At 41.2% G+C, this 20,562-nt stretch overlaps 4 protein-coding genes across 7 annotated transcripts; 2 read left to right on the top strand and 2 right to left on the bottom strand.

The window, feature by feature from the left end:
- Positions 1-2,236: 2,236 nt before the first annotated feature.
- On the bottom strand, positions 2,237-5,022 carry LOC135346468 (methylthioribulose-1-phosphate dehydratase-like). The gene is made up of 9 exons (XM_064544093.1): positions 4,882-5,022; positions 4,749-4,789; positions 4,561-4,620; positions 4,116-4,164; positions 3,869-3,927; positions 3,681-3,739; positions 3,292-3,488; positions 2,740-2,846; positions 2,237-2,492 (listed from the first exon to the last, which is right to left on the bottom strand). Exons 1-9 carry the CDS (start codon positions 4,903-4,905, stop codon positions 2,411-2,413), a joined length of 678 nt encoding a protein of 225 aa, XP_064400163.1. The 5' UTR covers positions 4,906-5,022; the 3' UTR covers positions 2,237-2,410.
- Positions 4,999-6,634, top strand: LOC135346465 (transmembrane protein 161B-like). The gene is made up of 2 exons (XM_064544089.1): positions 4,999-5,140; positions 5,208-6,634. Exon 2 carries the CDS (start codon positions 5,210-5,212, stop codon positions 6,623-6,625), a length of 1,416 nt encoding a protein of 471 aa, XP_064400159.1. The 5' UTR covers positions 4,999-5,140; positions 5,208-5,209; the 3' UTR covers positions 6,626-6,634.
- Positions 6,635-6,669: 35 nt separating this feature from the next.
- LOC135346462 (DNA repair protein complementing XP-C cells homolog) lies at positions 6,670-13,420 on the top strand. 2 transcript variants are annotated; one of them, XM_064544081.1, is made up of 13 exons: positions 6,670-6,813; positions 7,104-7,233; positions 7,336-8,342; positions 8,785-8,955; positions 9,377-9,434; positions 9,705-9,739; positions 9,962-10,038; positions 10,207-10,296; positions 10,497-10,586; positions 10,735-10,816; positions 11,053-11,146; positions 12,436-12,529; positions 13,181-13,420. In XM_064544081.1, exons 1-13 carry the CDS (start codon positions 6,762-6,764, stop codon positions 13,271-13,273), a joined length of 2,073 nt encoding a protein of 690 aa, XP_064400151.1. In that variant the 5' UTR covers positions 6,670-6,761; the 3' UTR covers positions 13,274-13,420. The 2 variants fall into 2 exon arrangements, with proteins under 2 accessions (XP_064400151.1, XP_064400152.1); XM_064544082.1 differs by lacking the exon at positions 7,104-7,233 and having other exon boundaries at positions 6,717-6,813; positions 8,178-8,342; positions 13,181-13,419.
- A 49-nt stretch (positions 13,421-13,469) lies between these two features.
- LOC135346463 (uncharacterized) lies at positions 13,470-20,507 on the bottom strand. 3 transcript variants are annotated; one of them, XM_064544083.1, is made up of 15 exons: positions 20,251-20,507; positions 20,010-20,129; positions 18,516-18,657; positions 18,292-18,402; positions 17,279-17,359; positions 16,932-17,011; positions 16,689-16,773; positions 16,299-16,535; positions 16,048-16,122; positions 15,411-15,496; positions 15,094-15,225; positions 14,734-14,818; positions 14,536-14,618; positions 14,208-14,404; positions 13,470-13,960 (listed from the first exon to the last, which is right to left on the bottom strand). In XM_064544083.1, the coding sequence occupies exons 1-15, from the start codon at positions 20,349-20,351 to the stop codon at positions 13,719-13,721; spliced, it is 1,857 nt and encodes a 618-aa protein (XP_064400153.1). In that variant the 5' UTR covers positions 20,352-20,507; the 3' UTR covers positions 13,470-13,718. The 3 variants fall into 3 exon arrangements, with proteins under 3 accessions (XP_064400153.1, XP_064400156.1, XP_064400155.1); XM_064544086.1 differs by having other exon boundaries at positions 20,010-20,161; positions 20,251-20,497; XM_064544085.1 differs by lacking the exon at positions 20,010-20,129.
- Between the last annotated feature and the right edge of the window lie 55 nt (positions 20,508-20,562).

Below are 20,562 nucleotides of genomic sequence, written 5' to 3'. Positions count from 1 at the left end.
ATCTGGAGTCTTGTCTTGATAGCTATGCAATCACTCTCCCACAAACTCGAGAGTACTCCATTCCATAAGTTGGATAGCTAGTAGACACACATCCTGCTGGTCCAGGTCTGCCACAAGTACGCAGTGGTGGTGGTGTCCTGGACACCAGTCTGAATCCATCTGGGCAGTTTTGGTTGGAGTCAGTCATGTCAAGGTTGGCTACCCTCATCCATCCTCCTGTAGTGCTGCAGCTACAACTTGTTCGATTCATGTCACAGTAGACCTGGACAGGAGAGCTAGTACTGTCAGTCGCAATCCAGTATTCTCCAGATGGTTTGTATTGAGGGATGTCATTGCAAGAGCTAGCTGGAAAACTTACGGTACCTAATTGAAGTCTTGCTATTATGTTCCGATGAGCTTGAAATAGAACTTGAATCTGTTTGTTTGTGTGGTCCAGTTGACCCTGAAACATCTGAATCTGTTGGTTCGAGTCGTTTAACATTTGATTTGAGTTGTTTAAATGAGTATGCAAATCAGATATCTGAATCTTACACTGCTCATTTGATAATTGAATTTGGTTGATCTGGGATTCCACCTCCTGACTGGAACTGCTCAGTTGACCTTGCTGATTGTTCAACACTATTGTAGCAAAGCTCACTCCTACCAAAGCCACTATCAGAGAAAGGACAGACATTACTAGAGCTAAGATGGTAGCAATAGCATGGCAATTTACTCGCGACTTCCTCACTTTGTCCGACACTTCTTTGCCAGCTGCTGGGTTGAGTTCTTCCTTGTTCTTTTTATGGAGGGTGTTGCCACGGGTTGGTACAGGTTCATAAACATTTTCATCCTCCACTTTACTTCCAAGACCGTATGCATCATTACCTTGACTAATGACTTCGTCCATTTAATATCAATTTAAAGTTCTTTACATGTACACAAAATTGCTGACTATAGTTTTTATACACTAGAAACCAACCACACAGCTGCTATAATACATAATGTAAACACTGTAATCGAACCCTAGAATCCGAATGTTCTTCCGTCACTAAAATGTTTAGTTCCTAGAAAACTACTATATAAACCAACCACACAGCTGCATGCTATAATACATAAATGTAAGAAACACTACAATTGAACCCACAGTGTCTTTTACACTTAGGATCCGAATGTTCTTCCGTCACGCACCCCGAAAATGTAAAAACTACTAGAAACCAACCATATACAGCTGCTACAATACATAATCTATATAATACATAATGTAAACACTAAGTTTATTCAACAGTGTCTTTTACACTTAGGAGGTACATGTATTGTTCACACGTATCTCACAATTACGTAAAGCTTTGTAGGACTAGAAAGCAAAAGACATTTAAGGAATCCGATATGCACACCAATACATTTGTACTGTTTGTGTACGAATTACCTAACATACATTGTGCTAGCCTCGTCACCAGGCCGATTTTTCTCAAATGTTAACGCTTGGTTTAAAATAGCACCTATATCATTACAATTAACGGTGACGAGGCTAGCACAATTAACTAGGCAACCACAACCTACCATGCGTGATTTGTAATCATACATACCAAGTAACATAATTATAGGTAGCTACAGCTTTGCTACACCCCCTAGAGTATTAATTGTTGTTGGAAATGACTACTTTCGCGACACAGGTAGTTTATCTCGATACTCAAGCAATGATGCTGATGATCCATTATGGGATGGCGCAGGTTGCAGAGCAGCTCTTACTTGTTGTGCAATGAACACCCCTCCGTGGTTCTACAAGCAGCTGTCAGCTTCTACTAGCGATAATATTGAGATGAGGGTATGCACCGATTTCTCTAATCACTTTGAAAGCGAAGATGTCCTTATTGAGCAGGTTGAGATATATATAATTTATGTGCACTAACTCACTAGCCTTATTGACTGAAGCAATTATTATAGTGTGTGTATGTGTGTGTGTACCAAAAGACAATAATACACTTGGTACGTGTAAATAGTGACTGTATTTCACGTTTATCAGTCTTTGTGTAATCAGTGGCATAATTATGTGCAGCACTGTGATAATGTAACACAGTTATAAGAGCCAAGCTAATGTACAAGCTACATGTATAAGAATAAAATAGGTAAAATTAAACAGAAGCAATTCTAAGAGCACTATTTAAACGATCAATGCAAGTAATGACTTTACTTGTACATGCACATACCGCATAGTTTCAACGCAACCCACACTTCACCCCCCTAGCTCGTTTAGCTCTGTACCTGATTGTTAGAAACAATCACAGTGGCATGTATTATGCAAAACCAGGAAAAGCTGATGAACGACATTAGACAAAACCTCAACTATATAACAATACAATCAACTCGGAGGAAACCGTGTGCACTAGCTGTCCAAATAATACAACAGAGTTTATATATAGGGTGTGGTCAATCAGGAGGGGGGCTTAGTGGGGTCTAAGCCACTTTGCTTCATTTGGACAGCAATATCAAACAAATAGTCGTAACACTCACTCCTGGAAAGTGTATAGTGTATGCATAGTGAGTGATTCAGTGATAATTTGCACACAAACAGTATAATATTAATAGGAATTAATGTTTTTCTTTCAGAATGCAACCGTGAAAACAAAACTGAGTCTAAGCAATCTGTTATTACATATATACAGTACCTACTAAACGATCACATTTACGTAGACATACGTTTATTTAATCGAAACAACGGAAACAACACAGTGTTATAATAATAGTGAAGATCTTACTTACATTGTCTTTGCCTTTTGCCAACTCTCTCCCCACACGTACACTCCATGTCTCCTCACCAGCACTGCACAGGTTTCAGGGTAGGCAGTGATTGCTTGCACTAGACGATCCTGCATGCATAATTATGGGGAAATACAAAATAGGTAAACTGTACAGGTGGTCCCTTTAGATAAAGAACAAACAAACTATACTGTATACATTTCAGTTGCTCTGCATGGCTACAGGATTCTAAACATTCACATGGAAGGTTTGTGATTATGCCACAGCAAAAGTACTCCTCAGTCCTGTAGTATATTGTAGGCAATCGAAACTATATATACAGACTACCTTAAGGTGACATATTTTCACAGGTAGATTTGTTTGCGTTTTTACAGTTTTGTACATTTTGCTGGTATAAAATTTTTTGCGAAATGTCGATCTGGATAGAGGGCGGCCAATTATTTGCGAGTACTAATTTTTGCGATTTTACTCTCATTCGCAAAATAGCAGAAATTAATACACGCAAAAATATGTCACCTTAAGGTATGTATATTATACTCGCATTTACTCTATCACCTCCAAGTCCTTCTCCTCTGGTGTGTTCTCAATAATAGGTACCACCAGCTCCTCGTTGTATCGCAGGTTCCCCCCACTCTCCCCACGTCTGATCCCTTTTATCATCTCCAAGTGGGTCACTCGGAACTCTGTGCCCGGGTAGAAGAGGGTGGCCATCACTGCCGACTTGGAGTGGGTGTGGATGACCGCCCCGGCATCTGTGTGTGTGTGGGTGGGGGTGACGGGCGAGATATGTGTGGATTACCTAACTATGCACAACAGTTATTGTTTATAGAACCTAAACAAACAAAACACACATCTTTAGTACCGAAACTAGCTACAAACTGGAAATCACAAACAGTGTTGTTATACATGTACCTGTAAGTATCCAACTATAGACATACACGTACTTCTCATTCTGTAGGCAGCCATGAACAGAGGTGTGCACTGACTCTTCCTCAGTTGCTTACTGTAGGGGATCACAACACACACTCAATCAGTATGGGAAACAGCAGTTATCTGTTAGTTTTTCAATAGAATGTACATTTTAAACAAATGCACATGCTCATGATCACACAACTCAGCATAACACAATTACCTAGGAGATGGTACAGCGATATCTTTTCCGTCTATGTCACACACAAACAAGTCCTCAGGCTGTAGAAATTATATTTAATGACATTTCCTACAGACAGAGCTATACATGTACATTACTACAGCGTTTGAAATGAGACGCTCCATATAGTCAGGCTACACGCTCTCGAAAATGGTTCAGAAACACACTATTCTGAATAAATAGGGGCCCATTAGTTTTGATGGACACAGTTATATAATTATACAGATACCTTTATTCGCTCTTTCTGTACAGCTGATGGTGCGATGTATATCTCATCTCTGATGGTAGAAAAGAGAATACTTAAGCGAGTACCAAAAGATGGGGATTGAACCAAGAACCCTTTGCCTAATGATCTCACAACTCAGCTTTATACAGGGTGTACGTCGTACAGGATTTCAAGTAGGGGCGGGGAATAGGGCACACGGAGTGTGTTATGAGCTAGGGGACCCAGGAACATGCCCCCCCGCCCAGAAAATGTTGTTAATTTGGTCGTAAGTGAATTCTGGTGTTGCCTTCGCATTCTGAGTTGAATGTAAATTTTAGGGGGAGGGGATCAAGCTGGGAGATATCGACATCTTGGATCTTATAAAAGATACTGTACATCTCAAGCCCGAATGGACTTTATGATCTTCAAGTTCGCATTAAGCACTAGCTGGAAGTTAGTCCTAACTCACCCTAACTTGATGGTAATTCCTCCACCAGTGCCTGTAACCCATCCTAGAGAATAGAACAACCTACATAAAGGAAAAAAGAAGCCGTGAAAATAGTACAACAATCAATCTAGCTGTAAACGGAGTTAATTTTAACTGACAATTTCTGCAGCAATGCCCGGGGGGGTGTCGGTAGAATTGGTACCTCTCACCTACACAGCTCAGGGATTAGCAGACGTGGGTGTTCCTTGTGCTGTGTGTGTGTGTGTAATGTGTGCAGCGTGACAGCACCTAGATCTACTATACTTGCACCATGCAGCTCTACACTTCCCCCACAAAACTCACATACATGTACTGTTCCTCATTCATACTTTACAGCTTATGGATATGGCTAGCTAGCACAGCCCCAGAAAACCATTGAACCAGAGAGAAAAGCTGCTGAGCTCAGCTGTACTTTAACCACGTGGTTGACAGTCACAAAAAGGACCTCGACCTCTGAGCATGAGAACTAAGTAGCTAGCTAGAATTAATTGTAGAGCATAGAATCATACAGTGCAGCCAAGCCAACCAGAGAACTGAAGCATCCTTCTTTAGTGTGATTGAGGCAAGTGAAACACGTCTCTATAGACTAGCCCATTGAATACTCTGTAATTGTATCATTTTACCTCCAGTCATGGCGTTTTTCGGGGTACAAGTGGTCCTCACCATGATCGTCGCCAGTTTCCTGCACAAGATCTCTCCCTACTACTCTTTTGGTCGATGGTTTATCACGTTCCGATTGACACGCTTCGTTGCACCCTCTGACGACTCACTACGACCACATGTCTCCATCGCTAACTCGAGTCAGAAAGGCAAACGAAAAAATGCAACTGGAGCGAAACAATCAGCTTCTGGAGGTGTGGCGTTTGGTGCAAAAGATCGTCTAGATCCGAATTTAGTTCTTCCAAAGTCGTCCAAAATTAAACTACCCGAAGTGGCAGTGGATTATTTCAATGTCATTCAATTGCACTATTCTAGTGAGCTTGAACGAATGCTAAACCTGATTCTTGCTGCTGTTTCAGTGGTGTGCATAACAGAAGTGTATTTCTATCTTCAACCGAATGAAGCTATTGTACAATACAATCTGAGCACTGTTTGGCTGTTTATAGTGTGTGTCTATATAATGTATGTCTTGAACTCCCTAACACGAGTCTACATGAGCGAGGAACTGTCTCACCAGCGATCAGTCTGCATCGTCTTCTCAATGCTCTTCTTTGTTCTCTCTCTCTTCATCTTGCTCATTGATGAGGGAATTCTTAATCTGGGTCTGAACAAAACATACTCCAACATAGTCAACTGCTCGTCAAGACTTCTGGGTAGATACTCTGAAAATTCAACTGCTAAAATTATATTTTTGCCAGTTTGGGCATTCAAGATGTCTCTTGCATTAGGAGGAAGTTTTCTCAGTTACTTACTTATCTTTCCTGGATTGAGATTTGCAGATGTGCATTTCAACGCTTTGAAGTATACCACCAGCAAAATAACAAAGTCTCTACTTCATGCTGCATACCTGTCTCCTTTCTTCTGTCTATCACTATGGATACGACCTTTGAGCTCGGATATGGTAGCAGAGAGAAATAATGTGAACATGTTTGGTGCATATGAGATTTCGTACGAGAGTTTTAGAGTGTGCACAGTTTTGGGTGTCTGCTTGTTTCGATTGGCGATGTACAAGTACTACATGCAGACGTATTTGAACACTGCCAAATGGAGAATTGAAGAACTGAGGAGAGATCATGGTCGTGTTTCTGTCCGTGACTATCGTAGTAAAATCACGACCATCTTCCTATTCTACGGGGGAATGGGTGTGCAGTATCTAGCACCATATCTGCTGCTACTGTGTTCGGTACTGCTATTGTTTGCATCGTCCAGAATGAACTACGACAGGTTAATAACCGAGGCTGCTGCCGGTGGTGACTCAAACATTTTTTCGTCGTCAGGGTTTGGTTTGAGCGTGTTTTTCGGATGTTTTTCTTATTTTAGTTGGTGGATATGTTTAGTTCAGATTGTGACTACTGGAATCGGTGCTGTATTAAGAGAATATCTTTAATAAAATTAATGTCAATGTACAGAATGAATATTTGGGACACAGTCCAGATAGTTTATGCGGCGTTCATTTGAGAATGTATTACTGCGCATGCGTCAACCCATGTGGCCAAGCAGCTCTTTGGGAGGAGTGAGAAACTATGTCCTCTGGCAGTGAAGCTGAAGATGATTGGGAAGATGTGGAACCTGGAGGTGAGTTAGTGCAGCTGCATATGTAGGAGCTGGTACTAGTCGTCAGTTGTTGGCAATGAAAAGCTTGGCAGTTATCAAAACAGACACTAAGTCTAAGTCTGTTGGTGGATTCTAGATCTGTGCTTTTACACTGTGACACACTCACATCTTCTGTAGTACCGCTCCATACGATTATGTTATGCTGTGTAACATTGTGGGTATAAAATCAGCTAATCCATACTTTGTAATGTTTGGTGACCTAGAGTTCTACTCTGTTCACAATGACAATACCACACTACCTCACCCCCTAGACCCTCTTCATGGCGACCTCACTGAGGAACAACTTTTACTGTTGGCAAAGAGTCATGGCTCTTGTGGTCAGCCCTCAACCAGCAGTGGTATTGAATTCACTCTAGACAAAAATGCCTTAAAGAAAAAGCGGTAATTAAATTAATTTGTGGTTTAGTGCAGTTCTTGCGTTAGTATTGTTCCCTGTGCTTACTCTTCTTACTACTGTAACTTACTCTTCTTGCTTTATTGCAGTAAAGAGAAGAGTGAATTTGAAAGAGCGTTTGAAGCGTTTCAGAAAGAGCTTCTTCACAACGTTCACAAGACACACCTTCTCTGTCTTGTCTCACGTGGCATTCATCAGACCAAGCTTTGCGACCACTCCCCCTCACTGCAAGCCATTCTCTTATCACTCATTGCGAATCAGAGAAGTCTATACAGAGACGACCCAAGTCGCTATGATCGTGATCTATTACTGAAACTATTAAAATGGTTTGTTGCGCAGAAAAAAGATTTCCAAAAAATTGTTTCCGATTTTGACACTAGATTTAGAGACTTATCAGTAACTTTGTTGCTGGTAGCTCTGTTGAGAGTATTAGGACTTGAAACCAGATTGGTCATGGTGCTAAATCCTCTCTCGTACAAGCCAATGTCGACTAGTAAGAAGAAGAATTATACTTTAAAAAAGAGTAGTCCCAATGAAACGGTTAAGGAGGAGAACGTTGCAATGAATACTGTAAGTGCAGTGCTCAAAGGCTCCTCCAGTAAAAGAATAAAGAATACCACTAAGAAATGTACCAAAAAGTTAGGAACCTCATCATCGGACAAGAGAAGCAGTACCACTGAAACTGACACGTCTCCTTACTTCAATAAATCAATGAAACACTGTAGCCCACCTCGACTTCGGAAGAGGACACATTCTAATCTGAAATCATCCAGCGAATCATTTCATTCTGAAAGTGAAAATGAAGACAAAGAATTTACATTCCCAAAGCCTAAGAAAATGAAAATAGCTCCTAAAAAAGTATCACGAAAAATAACGCAAGTAGATTCAGAAGTTTTGAGTTCTAAAGTCGTTGATTATTCTCGGACAATAGAAGCTGAAGCTGATAATGATGATGTAATGTCCTGGGTGGAGGTGTACGTGTGTGGTGAGGAAAAGTGGGTGTCGGCTCATATCCCCTCCTGCTCAGTCGGACAGCCCCACCTTTGTGAGAGGGACTGCCCCCTGCCTTTGAACTATGTTCTGGCGTTTCAAAGTGGTGAGTTCATTGTTATACTATATTGGGCTAATAATTATGTAATACTGAGTCTAGTATGGTGTTCTCAATCACAAACTTGATGGCGAAAGTATCCCCTTGTTTTACATAATTAGCTGTTTAATCCGAGTTGTTCTAGATATTAAATTTTGTTTGATGCAGGTAAATGTTCCCATGTATATAGCCCATTGAATTTGTATTAATAATTTATGTCTAAGTGCTATATGAATCGCAAGCTTGGAGGCAAAACCCCTATCTATCTATATCTATAATTATAGCTGTTGAGTTTTTGTATTTTGATGCGATGTTCTTTCCGTTTAGCCCTATTGCATACTACAGTCTAGTCTAGTACCTGTATGTTACATTTATTATTTGAGTTGATACCACTGGTTGATCATCCATATTTGTTTCTCTTCATGCATTTCCATATCTACTTTATCTGCAGGTGGTAATTTGGAGGGTGTGTGTGTTCGTGATGTGACCCCACGGTATGCGTCCGACTGGTGCACTCGTGTCTACAAGCAGAGGCTGGATCGAGATTGGTGGGCAGAGTCTCTGCGACCTTTTGAACTTTCTGAAATTGAAGCAAGAAAGAGAGAGGATGAGGATATAATTGGTGAGTTTTAAACAGTACAGCTATTGATTGTTGGGTAATATATACATACACGAATCGTCCTTTACTAAGTAGGTGTTGACAGCTCTAAGTGTTGGCCAAATTACCGTATATGCTTGATCAGAGGCCGCTCTTGTATAAAAGCCGCTCTTATAAAGGCCGCTCTTGTATAAAGGCTGCACTCTAAATTAATAGTAGCCTCCCTACATCCCATCTTCAGTGCAATATAGAAGCCGCTCTCAAATAGTAGCCTCGGTGAAGGCTATGTCTCTGCATGCAGCCATAATTTTTGATACTATTATCTACGGCAGCAGATTATTAATTTGTGCATATTGCATATTGGATTTTTCATCAAGCAGATAAAAGTAGCCTATAATTATTTATAATGTGTTACTAATATTGATCTGTTTTTCTGTGCAAGTAGCCTCACTCCACTCTCAGCCTCTGCCCTCCAGTGTGTCAGACTACAAGAACCACCCGCTGTACGTTTTGATTACTAGCCAGCCAACTCTTACATGTCCCCTGGGTAGAAATATCTCAAGTCTATGTAGTGTATGGCTTGTGTTCCATTGCTTCAATGAGAGTACTCTTTCTCAACTTATAAGTAATTATATGCATCATGTTAACTCTGTAGGCCTTTTTGGTAACGCATTGTATATTATTGACAATTCAGGAATTTTTAAAGCTCAAGTGTCTGTGTGTACCTTTGTTCTTTTAGTTTCACAATTATGACTATTTTCTCTTACATTTAGGTACGCTCTCAAACGTCACCTATTAAAATTTGAAGGTAGAGTGAAACGTATGAAAATCAGGTCACCTTCTTAATAGGTCCCAATTTTTCCATAGCATGTACCTGTGCTGCCTGTGTCAGCAGGCTACGTGTTTATTACAGCCACTATAATGGTTATTGCTATAAGCAGGTTTCATTGTATACGTGTGTATTGCAGTGTACTATTCCAGGAAAAGCTATACTCATTATACTCTTGTTTTATAAACTTCATATTTGTAGCCATTTATCCCGAGAGTAGCGAAGTACTGGGATTCTGTCGAGGGGAGGCTGTGTTTGCAAGAAAAAGTGTCTATACAGTTGAGTACCACCAGTGTGCGTGCATGTACATGGTGTGTGCATGTGCGTGTGTGTAGTCTGAGTTACTCTACTTGAAAACTGTTATATGTATTCATTCGCGAGATAGTATCAAGCTTTAAGATTGGTGCTTGAATGTGTTATGCTTCATTAATTCCCCTTCCCTGCAGCTGCACACTCGTGAGACTTGGTTGAAGGAGGGTCGGCTGGTGAGAGTGGGGGAGGTGGCCTACAAGTCCGTCAAGGCTCGGCCAAAGAAGGTGGAGCTACGTTAATATAGTGTGTGCTTTTGCCTATCCTTTAAAGTGCTCGGAACATGATGTGTTAGTCAGCCATACAATATAATTATATTGTGTGTCCCTAGAATTGTTGATTTTCACCATAGATAGTCTTATAATAAAAAGATTATGGCCTTCTTTTTAGTTTGTAGTCATCATTATCCTTGTGTCAACATGTACAGGGTCAGCCAGTGCCAGAGAACCAATTGGCCACGGTTGATGTGTTCGGCAGTTGGCAGACAGAGAAGTACATACCACAGCCCATTGTAGACGTAAGATTGTGGACTAAATTCTTGTTTGTAAGAAGTGTTTTTGCAAAAATAGTGTGTTTAGAAGTCCCTTTATAAGTAAACTCCTATAGAAAGTTGTGATCTTCTAAGAGCTTATTATTTATTAGCAGCTCAACCTTTCACTGTACAGGGTAAAGTGCCTCGTAATGAGTATGGGAATGTGGAGCTATTTCTGCCGTCTATGTTACCACCTGGAGGTGTGCACATCAAGAGTGAGTCAACTGAGACGGAATTAACATTTCTATCAACTTAATTCATGACATAGTACATACACTCTCTGTAGATTACCCATAGAAGTTCAGTAACAGCATAAATTGTGTGCTTAATGTTGTCCTTAATAGTGAGAATAAACAATAAATAATCATGTTGATTTTTATACGTAGTACAAAACATGCATAGTTGTACACGTTCACTAGCTCTAACATTTTTGTTACCCCTCTTCATGCAGTTCAGGGTGTTCAGAAAGTGGCGCGTAAGCTGGGAATAGACTTTGCACCTGCCATAATGGGCTGGGACTTCCACGGTGGATTTTGTCATCCCATGTACGTATACTGCAATTATAGTCTTAATACTGTGCTGTGTATACAGTAGACTCTCGTTAATCCGGTCACCCTTGGGACAGTGCAGTGCTTGGCCGGAATAGCGATCGAGGTGGCTGTATTTCAGGAAATAGCTGCAGCGACCTTATCTCGAATCTAATGACTAATTTGCGATTCTTGTCTCGAGGATAATGAAGGATACTGAATCATTGTGCTCTCTATTTAAGTCTGGCTGCCCCAAACTAGGTTTTTAATGTACGTTTGTTACAGCCAGATGTCATGCTTTGGGTTATGAGCATAAATTATATAATGACTCATTATCCTCGAGACAGAGCTGCAAAATTATTCGAGGCTTTTTAGCCGCGGCCACCTCGCTATTCCGGCCAAACTGCACTGTCCCAAGGGTGTACTGTAGATCATTTAGCAAACCATAGATCAGAGACTTCTGTTTCCACTAAACCGTGCCTGTCACACCATAGACTGAAGAGTTAGAGGGATAGGAAACGGAGTGGTGCACGTGATGATTTTACATTGAATCTGCAGTGGAGCCTTGAAAATTATCCGCGTTACGAGGCTATTGAGCACATTTTTGCCGGGTAACTCCCAAAGCTGTGTTTCCTCGAGACATCTCTTTCAGCAATTTATAACACGCCTAGTCCATGAGCCATGTGTAGTACTTGCTAATGACTGACCACACCCAGTAAAAAGAGACTTTCCAATAAAGTTATATGTTCCCAAGGCTGTTTTAGAGCTATTGGAACATATAACGTGTAAGCGTGCTGGTTATGACTACTACAATAGGTATAGACCTTGAAATATAAGTGAGTTGCACGGACTATAAGCACAGTTACTTGTAGTTTATTATGCACTGAGTGTAGAAATAGATATTGTTGTGATGGCCTCGATTAAACCGCAGCGTAGCACGGATGTTACTCAAGATACCAACCGTTTCCTATCCCTCTAACTCTTCAATCTATGGTCACACTAAACTCCTCTTCTAATAACACTTTTTTAAGTCCACGAAAATTGAATTACCTGCTATAACGTGCAAATATTTAAAGGCGTGGCTTCCGGTAAGCAGTCATTCCGCGACAATTGTGCAACGAAAATGCTTTTAGAGGCCAATCCATGAAATATAAGTGCCTCAAAAATTTCGCGCTACACAGTATATAGCATACGTAGCTAGCAACATAATCAAAAGGTTTTCTTACTGTACTCGACTGTCTCTCTTGCTATACGATTTATTGTACAATCACGTAGTTCATGTTTTGCTTTATCATGCCCACTTGCAGCATTGAGGGCATCGTGGTTGCCATGGAGAACGAAGGGGTCATTCTGGAAGGCTGGGAACAAGAGGAGCAGATCAGAATGGAGAAGGCTAACAAGGTGTGTTCTGTACGTGTCTATACTTGGTATGCATTGAAACCTCCTCCAAATGGTATATAAAATTATGCGTTTCAAGTTATTTTTTGTAGCTAGAGAGGTTATTTACAGCGAGTACCTCTAATAGAGAACGATTATGTTTGTGTTGCTATGATATGGACAGCAGGATTACCTATTTTACATGATTGTATATACAAAATGTAATTTTAGAGTGAAACCGTTTGGCTGTGGCCATTCAGCTATATTTATATTGTGATTGTGATTGTGAGTAGCTAGCCTTCTAGTGTATATAGCTAATTATATCAACAGATTTTACCGTAAAAGTCTGCAACAGCCTTCAAAATAAGCATGATTATAGCCATGCAATTCCACAATCCAAGAAAACGTGGCTGGAAGCCTATAGAAAGTCTTACTTTCATTGAGCAGCTGTAACACTGTACACACACTACCGTATACCTACGTGCACTGAGGCCTAAAGATTGACATCGTGGCTCGCAATTTGCTATCGTTAAAAATCGTAAAGGTCTCGTTCTAAACTTATTTTAATACTCTTGTTGGCCATGTACATTGTACATGTACATTGTACATGTATGTGCATTGTCATTTGATAGTGTATCTGATCAGATTCATGCGGCATTATTTTCTTGTCTATAGAAGAGAGAAAAGAGAGTGGTGGGCAGCTGGCGGAGGGTAACCAAGGCACTACTCATCAAGGAGAGACTGAGGGCAAAGTACGACTATTCATGAACCATAATTATAATTATAAACAGAACAGCCTCTATAAATTACAGTGCTATTGTATACCGTGCTTGCTATTCATGGACACAATCTCATGCACCCATGCTTATTTCAGAGATAATGTATAAGTTCAAGCTCTATATACAAGTTTTCTGACATTGTAACTATACACTCATTGGAGTCTAGTCTGTTCTCTCGACACGGATAATTTCTAAAAACCTTCCTGGGCACTTAACATTTCATTTCAATTTTATGTTACCAATAAAAAAAATGGGTGGTTGTTTGGTACATACGAATAGTTCAAGCTCTATATACAAGTTTTCTGACATTGTAACTAAAACTTCCTGGGTATTAATAAACGTTTCATTTCAAATAATATTTATGTAACGAATAATAAAATAAAAATGGGTGGTGGTGGTGGTACATACGAATATATATCTCACAGGTTGAACTATTATGGATTATGTGATACCAATAACTTTGTTTCCTCATTACTATCCTCCACCTCGATTTCCCCGTCCTCTTGTCGCCTATCAACGACCACGGAACTATTGACTCTACTGTTATCAAGGGGCGTGGCCTCGGTGCTGCTACTGTCATCGTGGATCTCCACCTCCACTAAGAGCGTCTGCCCACCCTCCACTGGGGTGGGAGGTCTCTCATCTTGATAGTCATCGTAGTTTTCAGGAATGATTTCTGAAGATAGTTAGGTAACATGCAATGCAAACATGTAATAATGCTTCTCAAAAGTAGCGATGCAGCCATTGCGCCCACAAAAATACATGCATTGTTCGTAATGGGCCTACAGGCATTGCTCACCTTGGGTATGCAGTTGAAAACGTGCAAAATTAATGTAGACTTAAGGCTTATATACGTTGGGTGGTTAGAATAGATACATGTAAGTCTGACCGCACAGTACAAAGAAATCAATAACATTGATTACCAGGGTCGACACTGGTTCCAGTATTGAAGGGTGTTTTCCTCATGGGCGGCAACAGGGTGTGCTCTTTGAACACAGACGTTGGGAACTTTTTGTCCTTGAAGGATAGCAATCTCTTGCACGCAAGATCGAACAGGAGTGGGTTGTAATCGTACAGCTCGTTTAAAGCGTCCCTCTCGTCAGCTGTGATCAAGTTAGCGCTGTGTGTGTGTGTGTGTGTGCGCATGGGATTACTCTACAGGAGATACAATTAGGCATCAAATTCTCATTCTCATGGATAGTTTTATATTTCTTCACACACACGACTGTACAGAGATTAAAGGAAATGCACCTGTGTAGCTTGGAGGTATGGACCACCAGGTTGATGGCAGGAACAGGATAGTCTGAACCGTATACCAGTCGATCGTGGATGGTCTACAAAAATGAATGATTACACATTACATATGCTTCAGGTACTATAGAATTGACGATGTCGTGGTAATTAAGCTGGCTTATAAAACCTTGTATGACCTGTTACCACAACACTTACTGTTTCCTCCATTAGCTGTTTGAGATACTCCACCCTTCTGAACGCACACACGGCAGAAATGTCACCAAACAGTAGGCCTTTCCATCTGCATCACAAAGAGAGATGATCAATTTATAGAATAAACTGAAACAATTTAACTCTATGAGTTATACATGCAGGGGTATCTTCTTCCTGTGAGACACTGTGTAAAGAGGGCCATTTTTCAACCAACAGGTGGAACGAGTATCACAATAATTAGGCACAGCGACTCGCTCAAAACTAGCTAGAGCAGAAATTGTGGTTAGACATTTATTCAATCACACAACATATGTCGTTTTGGGAAGCTGTTGTTACAGTAATAGAGTGCCATTATTGACTTACGCATCCACCCTCATTAGTCTCAAAAAGAGCTCAAAGCAGGGTATCCTGGGTCTGTCCCTGGCATCAAAGTCCACAGCATGACCTTCAGTACCACAGTGAGCAGCTATCACCCGCACTCCAAACTTTAGCGGTCTGAGGGAGAAGAGAGTGATTAAAAAGACAATGTACAGTTTTGAGATCCCTGTACGGTAAGGTGACAGTTTAAAGATGCACATGACTCTACTATTGTTCAAGTACATGTATATATAGCTGCACAATACATTTCCATAATTATACAACCTCTATAGAACTAAACTGAGGTTTCCACATCCACTCACTCCCTTAATAGTAGAGGGTTTCCCAGATCGTTGTCCAGAAAGGCAGCGTCCACAGAGTGCTCCTCACCAATGTGCACAAGCAACGCCTGAGAGAGGGTGCATGGGGCGGGTTATGCATGGGGAAAACTGCTAGACATTGAATTATACGAATACTATAATCATTTATTGTGATTATACAACCGTTCACCTAATAGTTGCACGTACATGTACATTGTATACGTACATGTGTACGTAGATTGCCGGGGTAGCAATACAGTTTTTACACACTTGTGGGCGTAGTACACATTTGAAGGGGGGGGGGCAAGCTAGATATCTGTGTATGGTAACACGTGATTTCTGGGGGGGTATGGGGGCACGTCTATATAGATAAAGTTCTAAAGGCAGGTCTACAGTACGAATTGCTTAACAACTCTAATTCAATTCAGTGCTAGCTAGCTAGCTATCAAAGCAGGCCCATTTCATAAAAATCTCAAATGGTAATTAATAGCTAGCCACGCCTTTTCTTCGAGAATGATCCAGACAAAATTGAAACGGGCACCTGGGAATGCACTTTTTCCTAGGGTGGAAGCGCCCCCCCCCCCCCCTCACCCCTTAAATGAAGTATTGACTCACTCTGTGACATACAGCCCATAGTTACCATATCTAGCTCCTTCATCTTTCTGTAGAATGGGTGACACTGGGAGTCTCTGAGGTCAATCCCCATAGAATTGGGCTGCATAAATAAGAATGCAAATTACTACATTGTACATACATCCCAGCTTGAAGTATACATGCACAATATATACATTCAATGATCACCAAATTTTGGATAATTGTACCAAACTTAAACAGACAACTATGCACTATGCAAGTACAACATTACTGTAGACATACAAGGAACTGACGTACCAGCCACTTAATGATGGACACTCCATTCTCTGCACATCTCTCTAGTTCCTTCAGGGCGTCTGTACGATAAGGGTTCACTGAACCCACGGAGTAGAAGTATTGGGGGTGGTCTTGAGAAAGAAGGAACGCGTAGTCGTTGGGTACGTAGAGGGTTGTTTTGTTTCGATTTGCATTGCCATTTTTCTCGTAAAACGCATCAAATGCAAGCAAACAGCACTTCCCATGTCTATATTGTTCCTGTGGGTGGAGTACTAATTAAAATAAAACTGCTCACTATAATGATAGGCTATTGGTCTACACAAAGGTAAATGTACTATACATGTATACGTAGCATCAGGAGTGCATGCACTCCTGGTAGCATGAAAAAGAATTTTTATGAAACTCACTCACCCCAGAGGGATTGCTGCTCAGAATGCAAGCCGGCACAAAGTGTTTGAGCAGGCGAATCAGTCGAGACATGTACTGCATATCACCTCTGTCAGGGAAACACAACAGGTAAACAAGCATATATTTTCTATAATGGAAAACCCATATAGTTTAACACATAAAGTTAGGTACATACAGCCTTCAAAAGATGTAACAGATGTACATGTACAGGATATAGCATGCACTTACGATTATACCCGAGCTCACCCTTCCATGTCCGGGGCTTGAGCAGCTGCCATGAATATGATAGACTTGAGGCGATTGTACGGTCTCCACCACGTCTTCATCTGCATAACAATAGTGTATACTTGTAACACTCCAGGCCTCTTTGCTGGCTCTGCTGTGATCCACAGTGCATGTCTCACTAAAACTCCGCTTTCAAAAGTTTCAGCCTATAGTCTAATTGCTGCTAGTCAGTTTCCGTACTCGTGCAGTCATACTACTGCATTTACAACAGCTAAGGGTTTAGTATTTCAGTGCATTGGTCAGGGACAGCAAATAATATGATCGGCTTACTGTAAACTCTGAGGTTATGGAATGACTATACTGCTCACATTGTCATTGATGAAGCACTTTGACCCTGAGTCACCGTGTCCCACAATGTGCACATGATAGTCTACTATGTCACTGGGGTCCTACACGGAGGAACAACAGGTATGAATAAAATTAGTAACTCAACCAAAGCAAGTGATAAGGACCGACCATGAGAAAACACAGTAGAGTGTATATATATACAAGTGATAGGAGTGTCCATATTATAGAGATTCTATTGCATACACTTTTAGTCATGTTTTCTTGTTCGTGGATTTGCAAAATAATGCTTTGTTCTCGAGTTAAGTATGCATAGTTTCGCTTACTTGGAATGCCATTGCAACCTTTTCAGAAGAACGCGTAGCAAAATTTGTTGTTGCTAGTTAGACACTGTTTTGGAGGTGTCTATGGGATTTAGAAGCCCAAAGGCACTGATTTACTATCCCGAGCGTAGCAAGGGTACTGCAAGTGGCTGAGGGCTTCTAAATCACATGGACACCGACAAAACAGTGTCTAACTCATTTAGATATACTAGTGCGCATGCGCAAACCTTGCCCTCGAGGCTTGACTACAATACAATTACTTGACATACTAGGTATACTAAGTCCCATAGTATACCTCCTCTGAGGCACTTCCCCACGTACTTCCCATGTAGATCTTATCAACTAGTGTCTAATAGTAGTTAGCTCTGCACTAGAACGCTAGCTATTGGTGGCTACAAGAGTGAGAGAAGAGAGCTCTACTGTTATTGATGCTGCAACCACAATTTGGACCTCTGGCATCCTTTTTAGCAACAATCATGATCGATGATTTCCCACTCGTTGAGTTTTCCTGTGATTCTGCCTGCATGCAGCAAAATTAATGCACAAATGTTCATCATGATATCATGCGTGTGTTAGCAATAATATTACTAGTAGCTTTATAATATGTCACGTAGATTTGGCACATCCACCGAGGCATCAGCACCCGTGGTGCTTTCATTATTTAAAGTGACCCTTACAAAGGCATACATGTAATACTATATCACTACACTCACCAAGTCATGGAAGACCCTCTCTTTGAGAATCGTCTGTGTAGTTGCTGACAAGAGACAAGGGTTGTCACCACACAACATATCCTCAGGCTCGTGTCTGAACCGCCCACCCAGCTGTGGGATGCGGGGGGGAGCAATAATTACATCGAATCCTATTTCAATAGTTATAGAGCTACTAGTGCCAACAAACAAAGACCAACACACACACTGTACATGCATGCACTCACCAGTTTTCCTATCCACTGGAACATGCAGTCACTAAATGACCTGGGGCACTTTGGCTGAGGCCGCCAGCTGTCAGGAGGCTCTGTCAGGTACTGCAGCCTTGAACTAGGCTGGGGGGTGGGAGTAGAGGTGGCATCCTTGCTCCTAATGGTAAAGCAGAGGTGCGTACATGTATAAATAACAGTCAGTCACCGGTCAACTTCTGAGCGTAGCCTATTTTAACGGCTATTTAACTACCGTGATTGATGTACAGTAGAACCTCGCTAATCCGAATAGAGCGGGACCAGACCCCATCCAAATACACGAAATTTCCGGATTAACAGATGTCATTAATTGATTATTAACGAAGACACTTTTGTACATGTATTATGATATTACCGTATATCTTCTAATATCGGACAGCAAAAAATAATTATTTTGGAAATTTTCCGGGTATAATTGGAACAGACTTTTATAGAGCATGCGAAGTGTCCGGAATAATTAGAACAAGCAAGCAGCTGCATGCGAGCTAGCTAAGTTTAATAGAACAGGGTACGACGGAATAGTTGCACTAGCTATATAAAACTAGCTACTCAAAGCTATGTAACTGCAGCACTCTAAGTCTTACTTGCCGTCTATGAATGGTAACTCAACTTTTCAAGGTATTGTCCGGATATTTAGAACAAATGTAATATTAAAGTACTGGAGTGTCCGTTGTATTAGAACAACGAAAATTGCCCAAAAGAGTGTCCGGGGTAATTAGAAGTGTCCGATAAATTAGAAGATATACGGTACTGTGGCCAGAAGGGAAGCTGCTAGCTAGAATAGTCTTTATCTCAACTTTCTCTCCGATACAGTGAGTCTTGTGAGAGCTCTCTCTTCGTTTTCTTTGCAGTGGCCATGGTCTCCAGCAGTTTATCTTATTGCTGATTCAGCTAAGCAATTTACATTGCGCATGCGCAGTACTCTATTCTACTGACAGCCCCTCCTATTTTTCAGTTTGCCATTTTGTCCAGATTTGCGAGGTTTCGGATTAAAGGGGTCCGGATTAGCGAGGTTCTACTGTAATTACAGCGGCAGAAAAAATTAATTCCACTTCTGAGTGGCGCATCTTTTAGACCACAAAAAATTGCGTTCAGCCCAGCTGGCGCCTAAATTATGGTGGCGCCTATGTTCTGCAGCTAGTATTGAGAAAATGGGCATGGTCTAGCTCAGTTTTACTTGCTAGCTGCACCGTTGAGAGCTGAATGACTCGTGAACAACATTCATTGACTGTAGCTATGGGTTAGACAACTGTTTAGAAGTGTGAAGTCAAAGATGCAAAATGATTGTCTTGATGTCTCAAACAAGCCTTTTTATTAAGTGCCAGAAATAAATAATTTGAGCAACGGTTAGTGCTTTTTAGGACCTAATGCAAAAGTGACTCCTGCAGTAGTATTCTAGCGGTTACCGCCCACTTGGAATTAATCATATTCATGCTTAGCCACACCCTAAAACTAAGTGCCGGTGGAACAAACCTGACATTGCAGTGTTTCCCAACCCTACGTGAGCATCCAGGGTGAGGCCACGCCCAACTAGTGTTGCACTGACACTCTTTGAGTAGCCATGGTAATCGTATACTATACCGTAAACGTCCACTACATCCGATGCAATGGGTGGGACAATCAAACTACAAAACAGTCGTAACAGTCGTTTCATATGCCATGCTAGTAATTTATAGTATGTTGAAGATCAATTTATACACATGATTACACTTACAAGAGCTCCTGATTGTCACTGTCTCCCACTTCATGGTGTTCCTCCGAGGTAGCTTCGGGAACGGGTGGATACTGCGTTAGCTCCATGAGCTCTCCACTCATGGTCTCTCTTCTCTCCAGCCTTAGCTAGCTAGCTAGCTCTGCCAGCACACATGAGTGAGCTATAACTCATGGAAACCACGCCCTTTCAACAGCTAGCCTTTCCCAGGCCGATTTGTCTCTAAAATAACGCTAGGTAGATCCTAAGCAATACTGGTTGTACTGCACAGTGCAGTCTATTCATATTGTAAGTTTTGCGGCTGCATGCTACCTC

The sequence above is a fragment of the Halichondria panicea genome, chromosome 13, assembly GCF_963675165.1.
Source record: "Halichondria panicea chromosome 13, odHalPani1.1, whole genome shotgun sequence".
Classification (NCBI taxonomy): domain Eukaryota; kingdom Metazoa; phylum Porifera; class Demospongiae; order Suberitida; family Halichondriidae; genus Halichondria; species Halichondria panicea.
The sequence above is the reverse complement of the archived record's forward strand: the minus strand, read 5'-3'. Positions and strand labels throughout refer to the sequence as shown.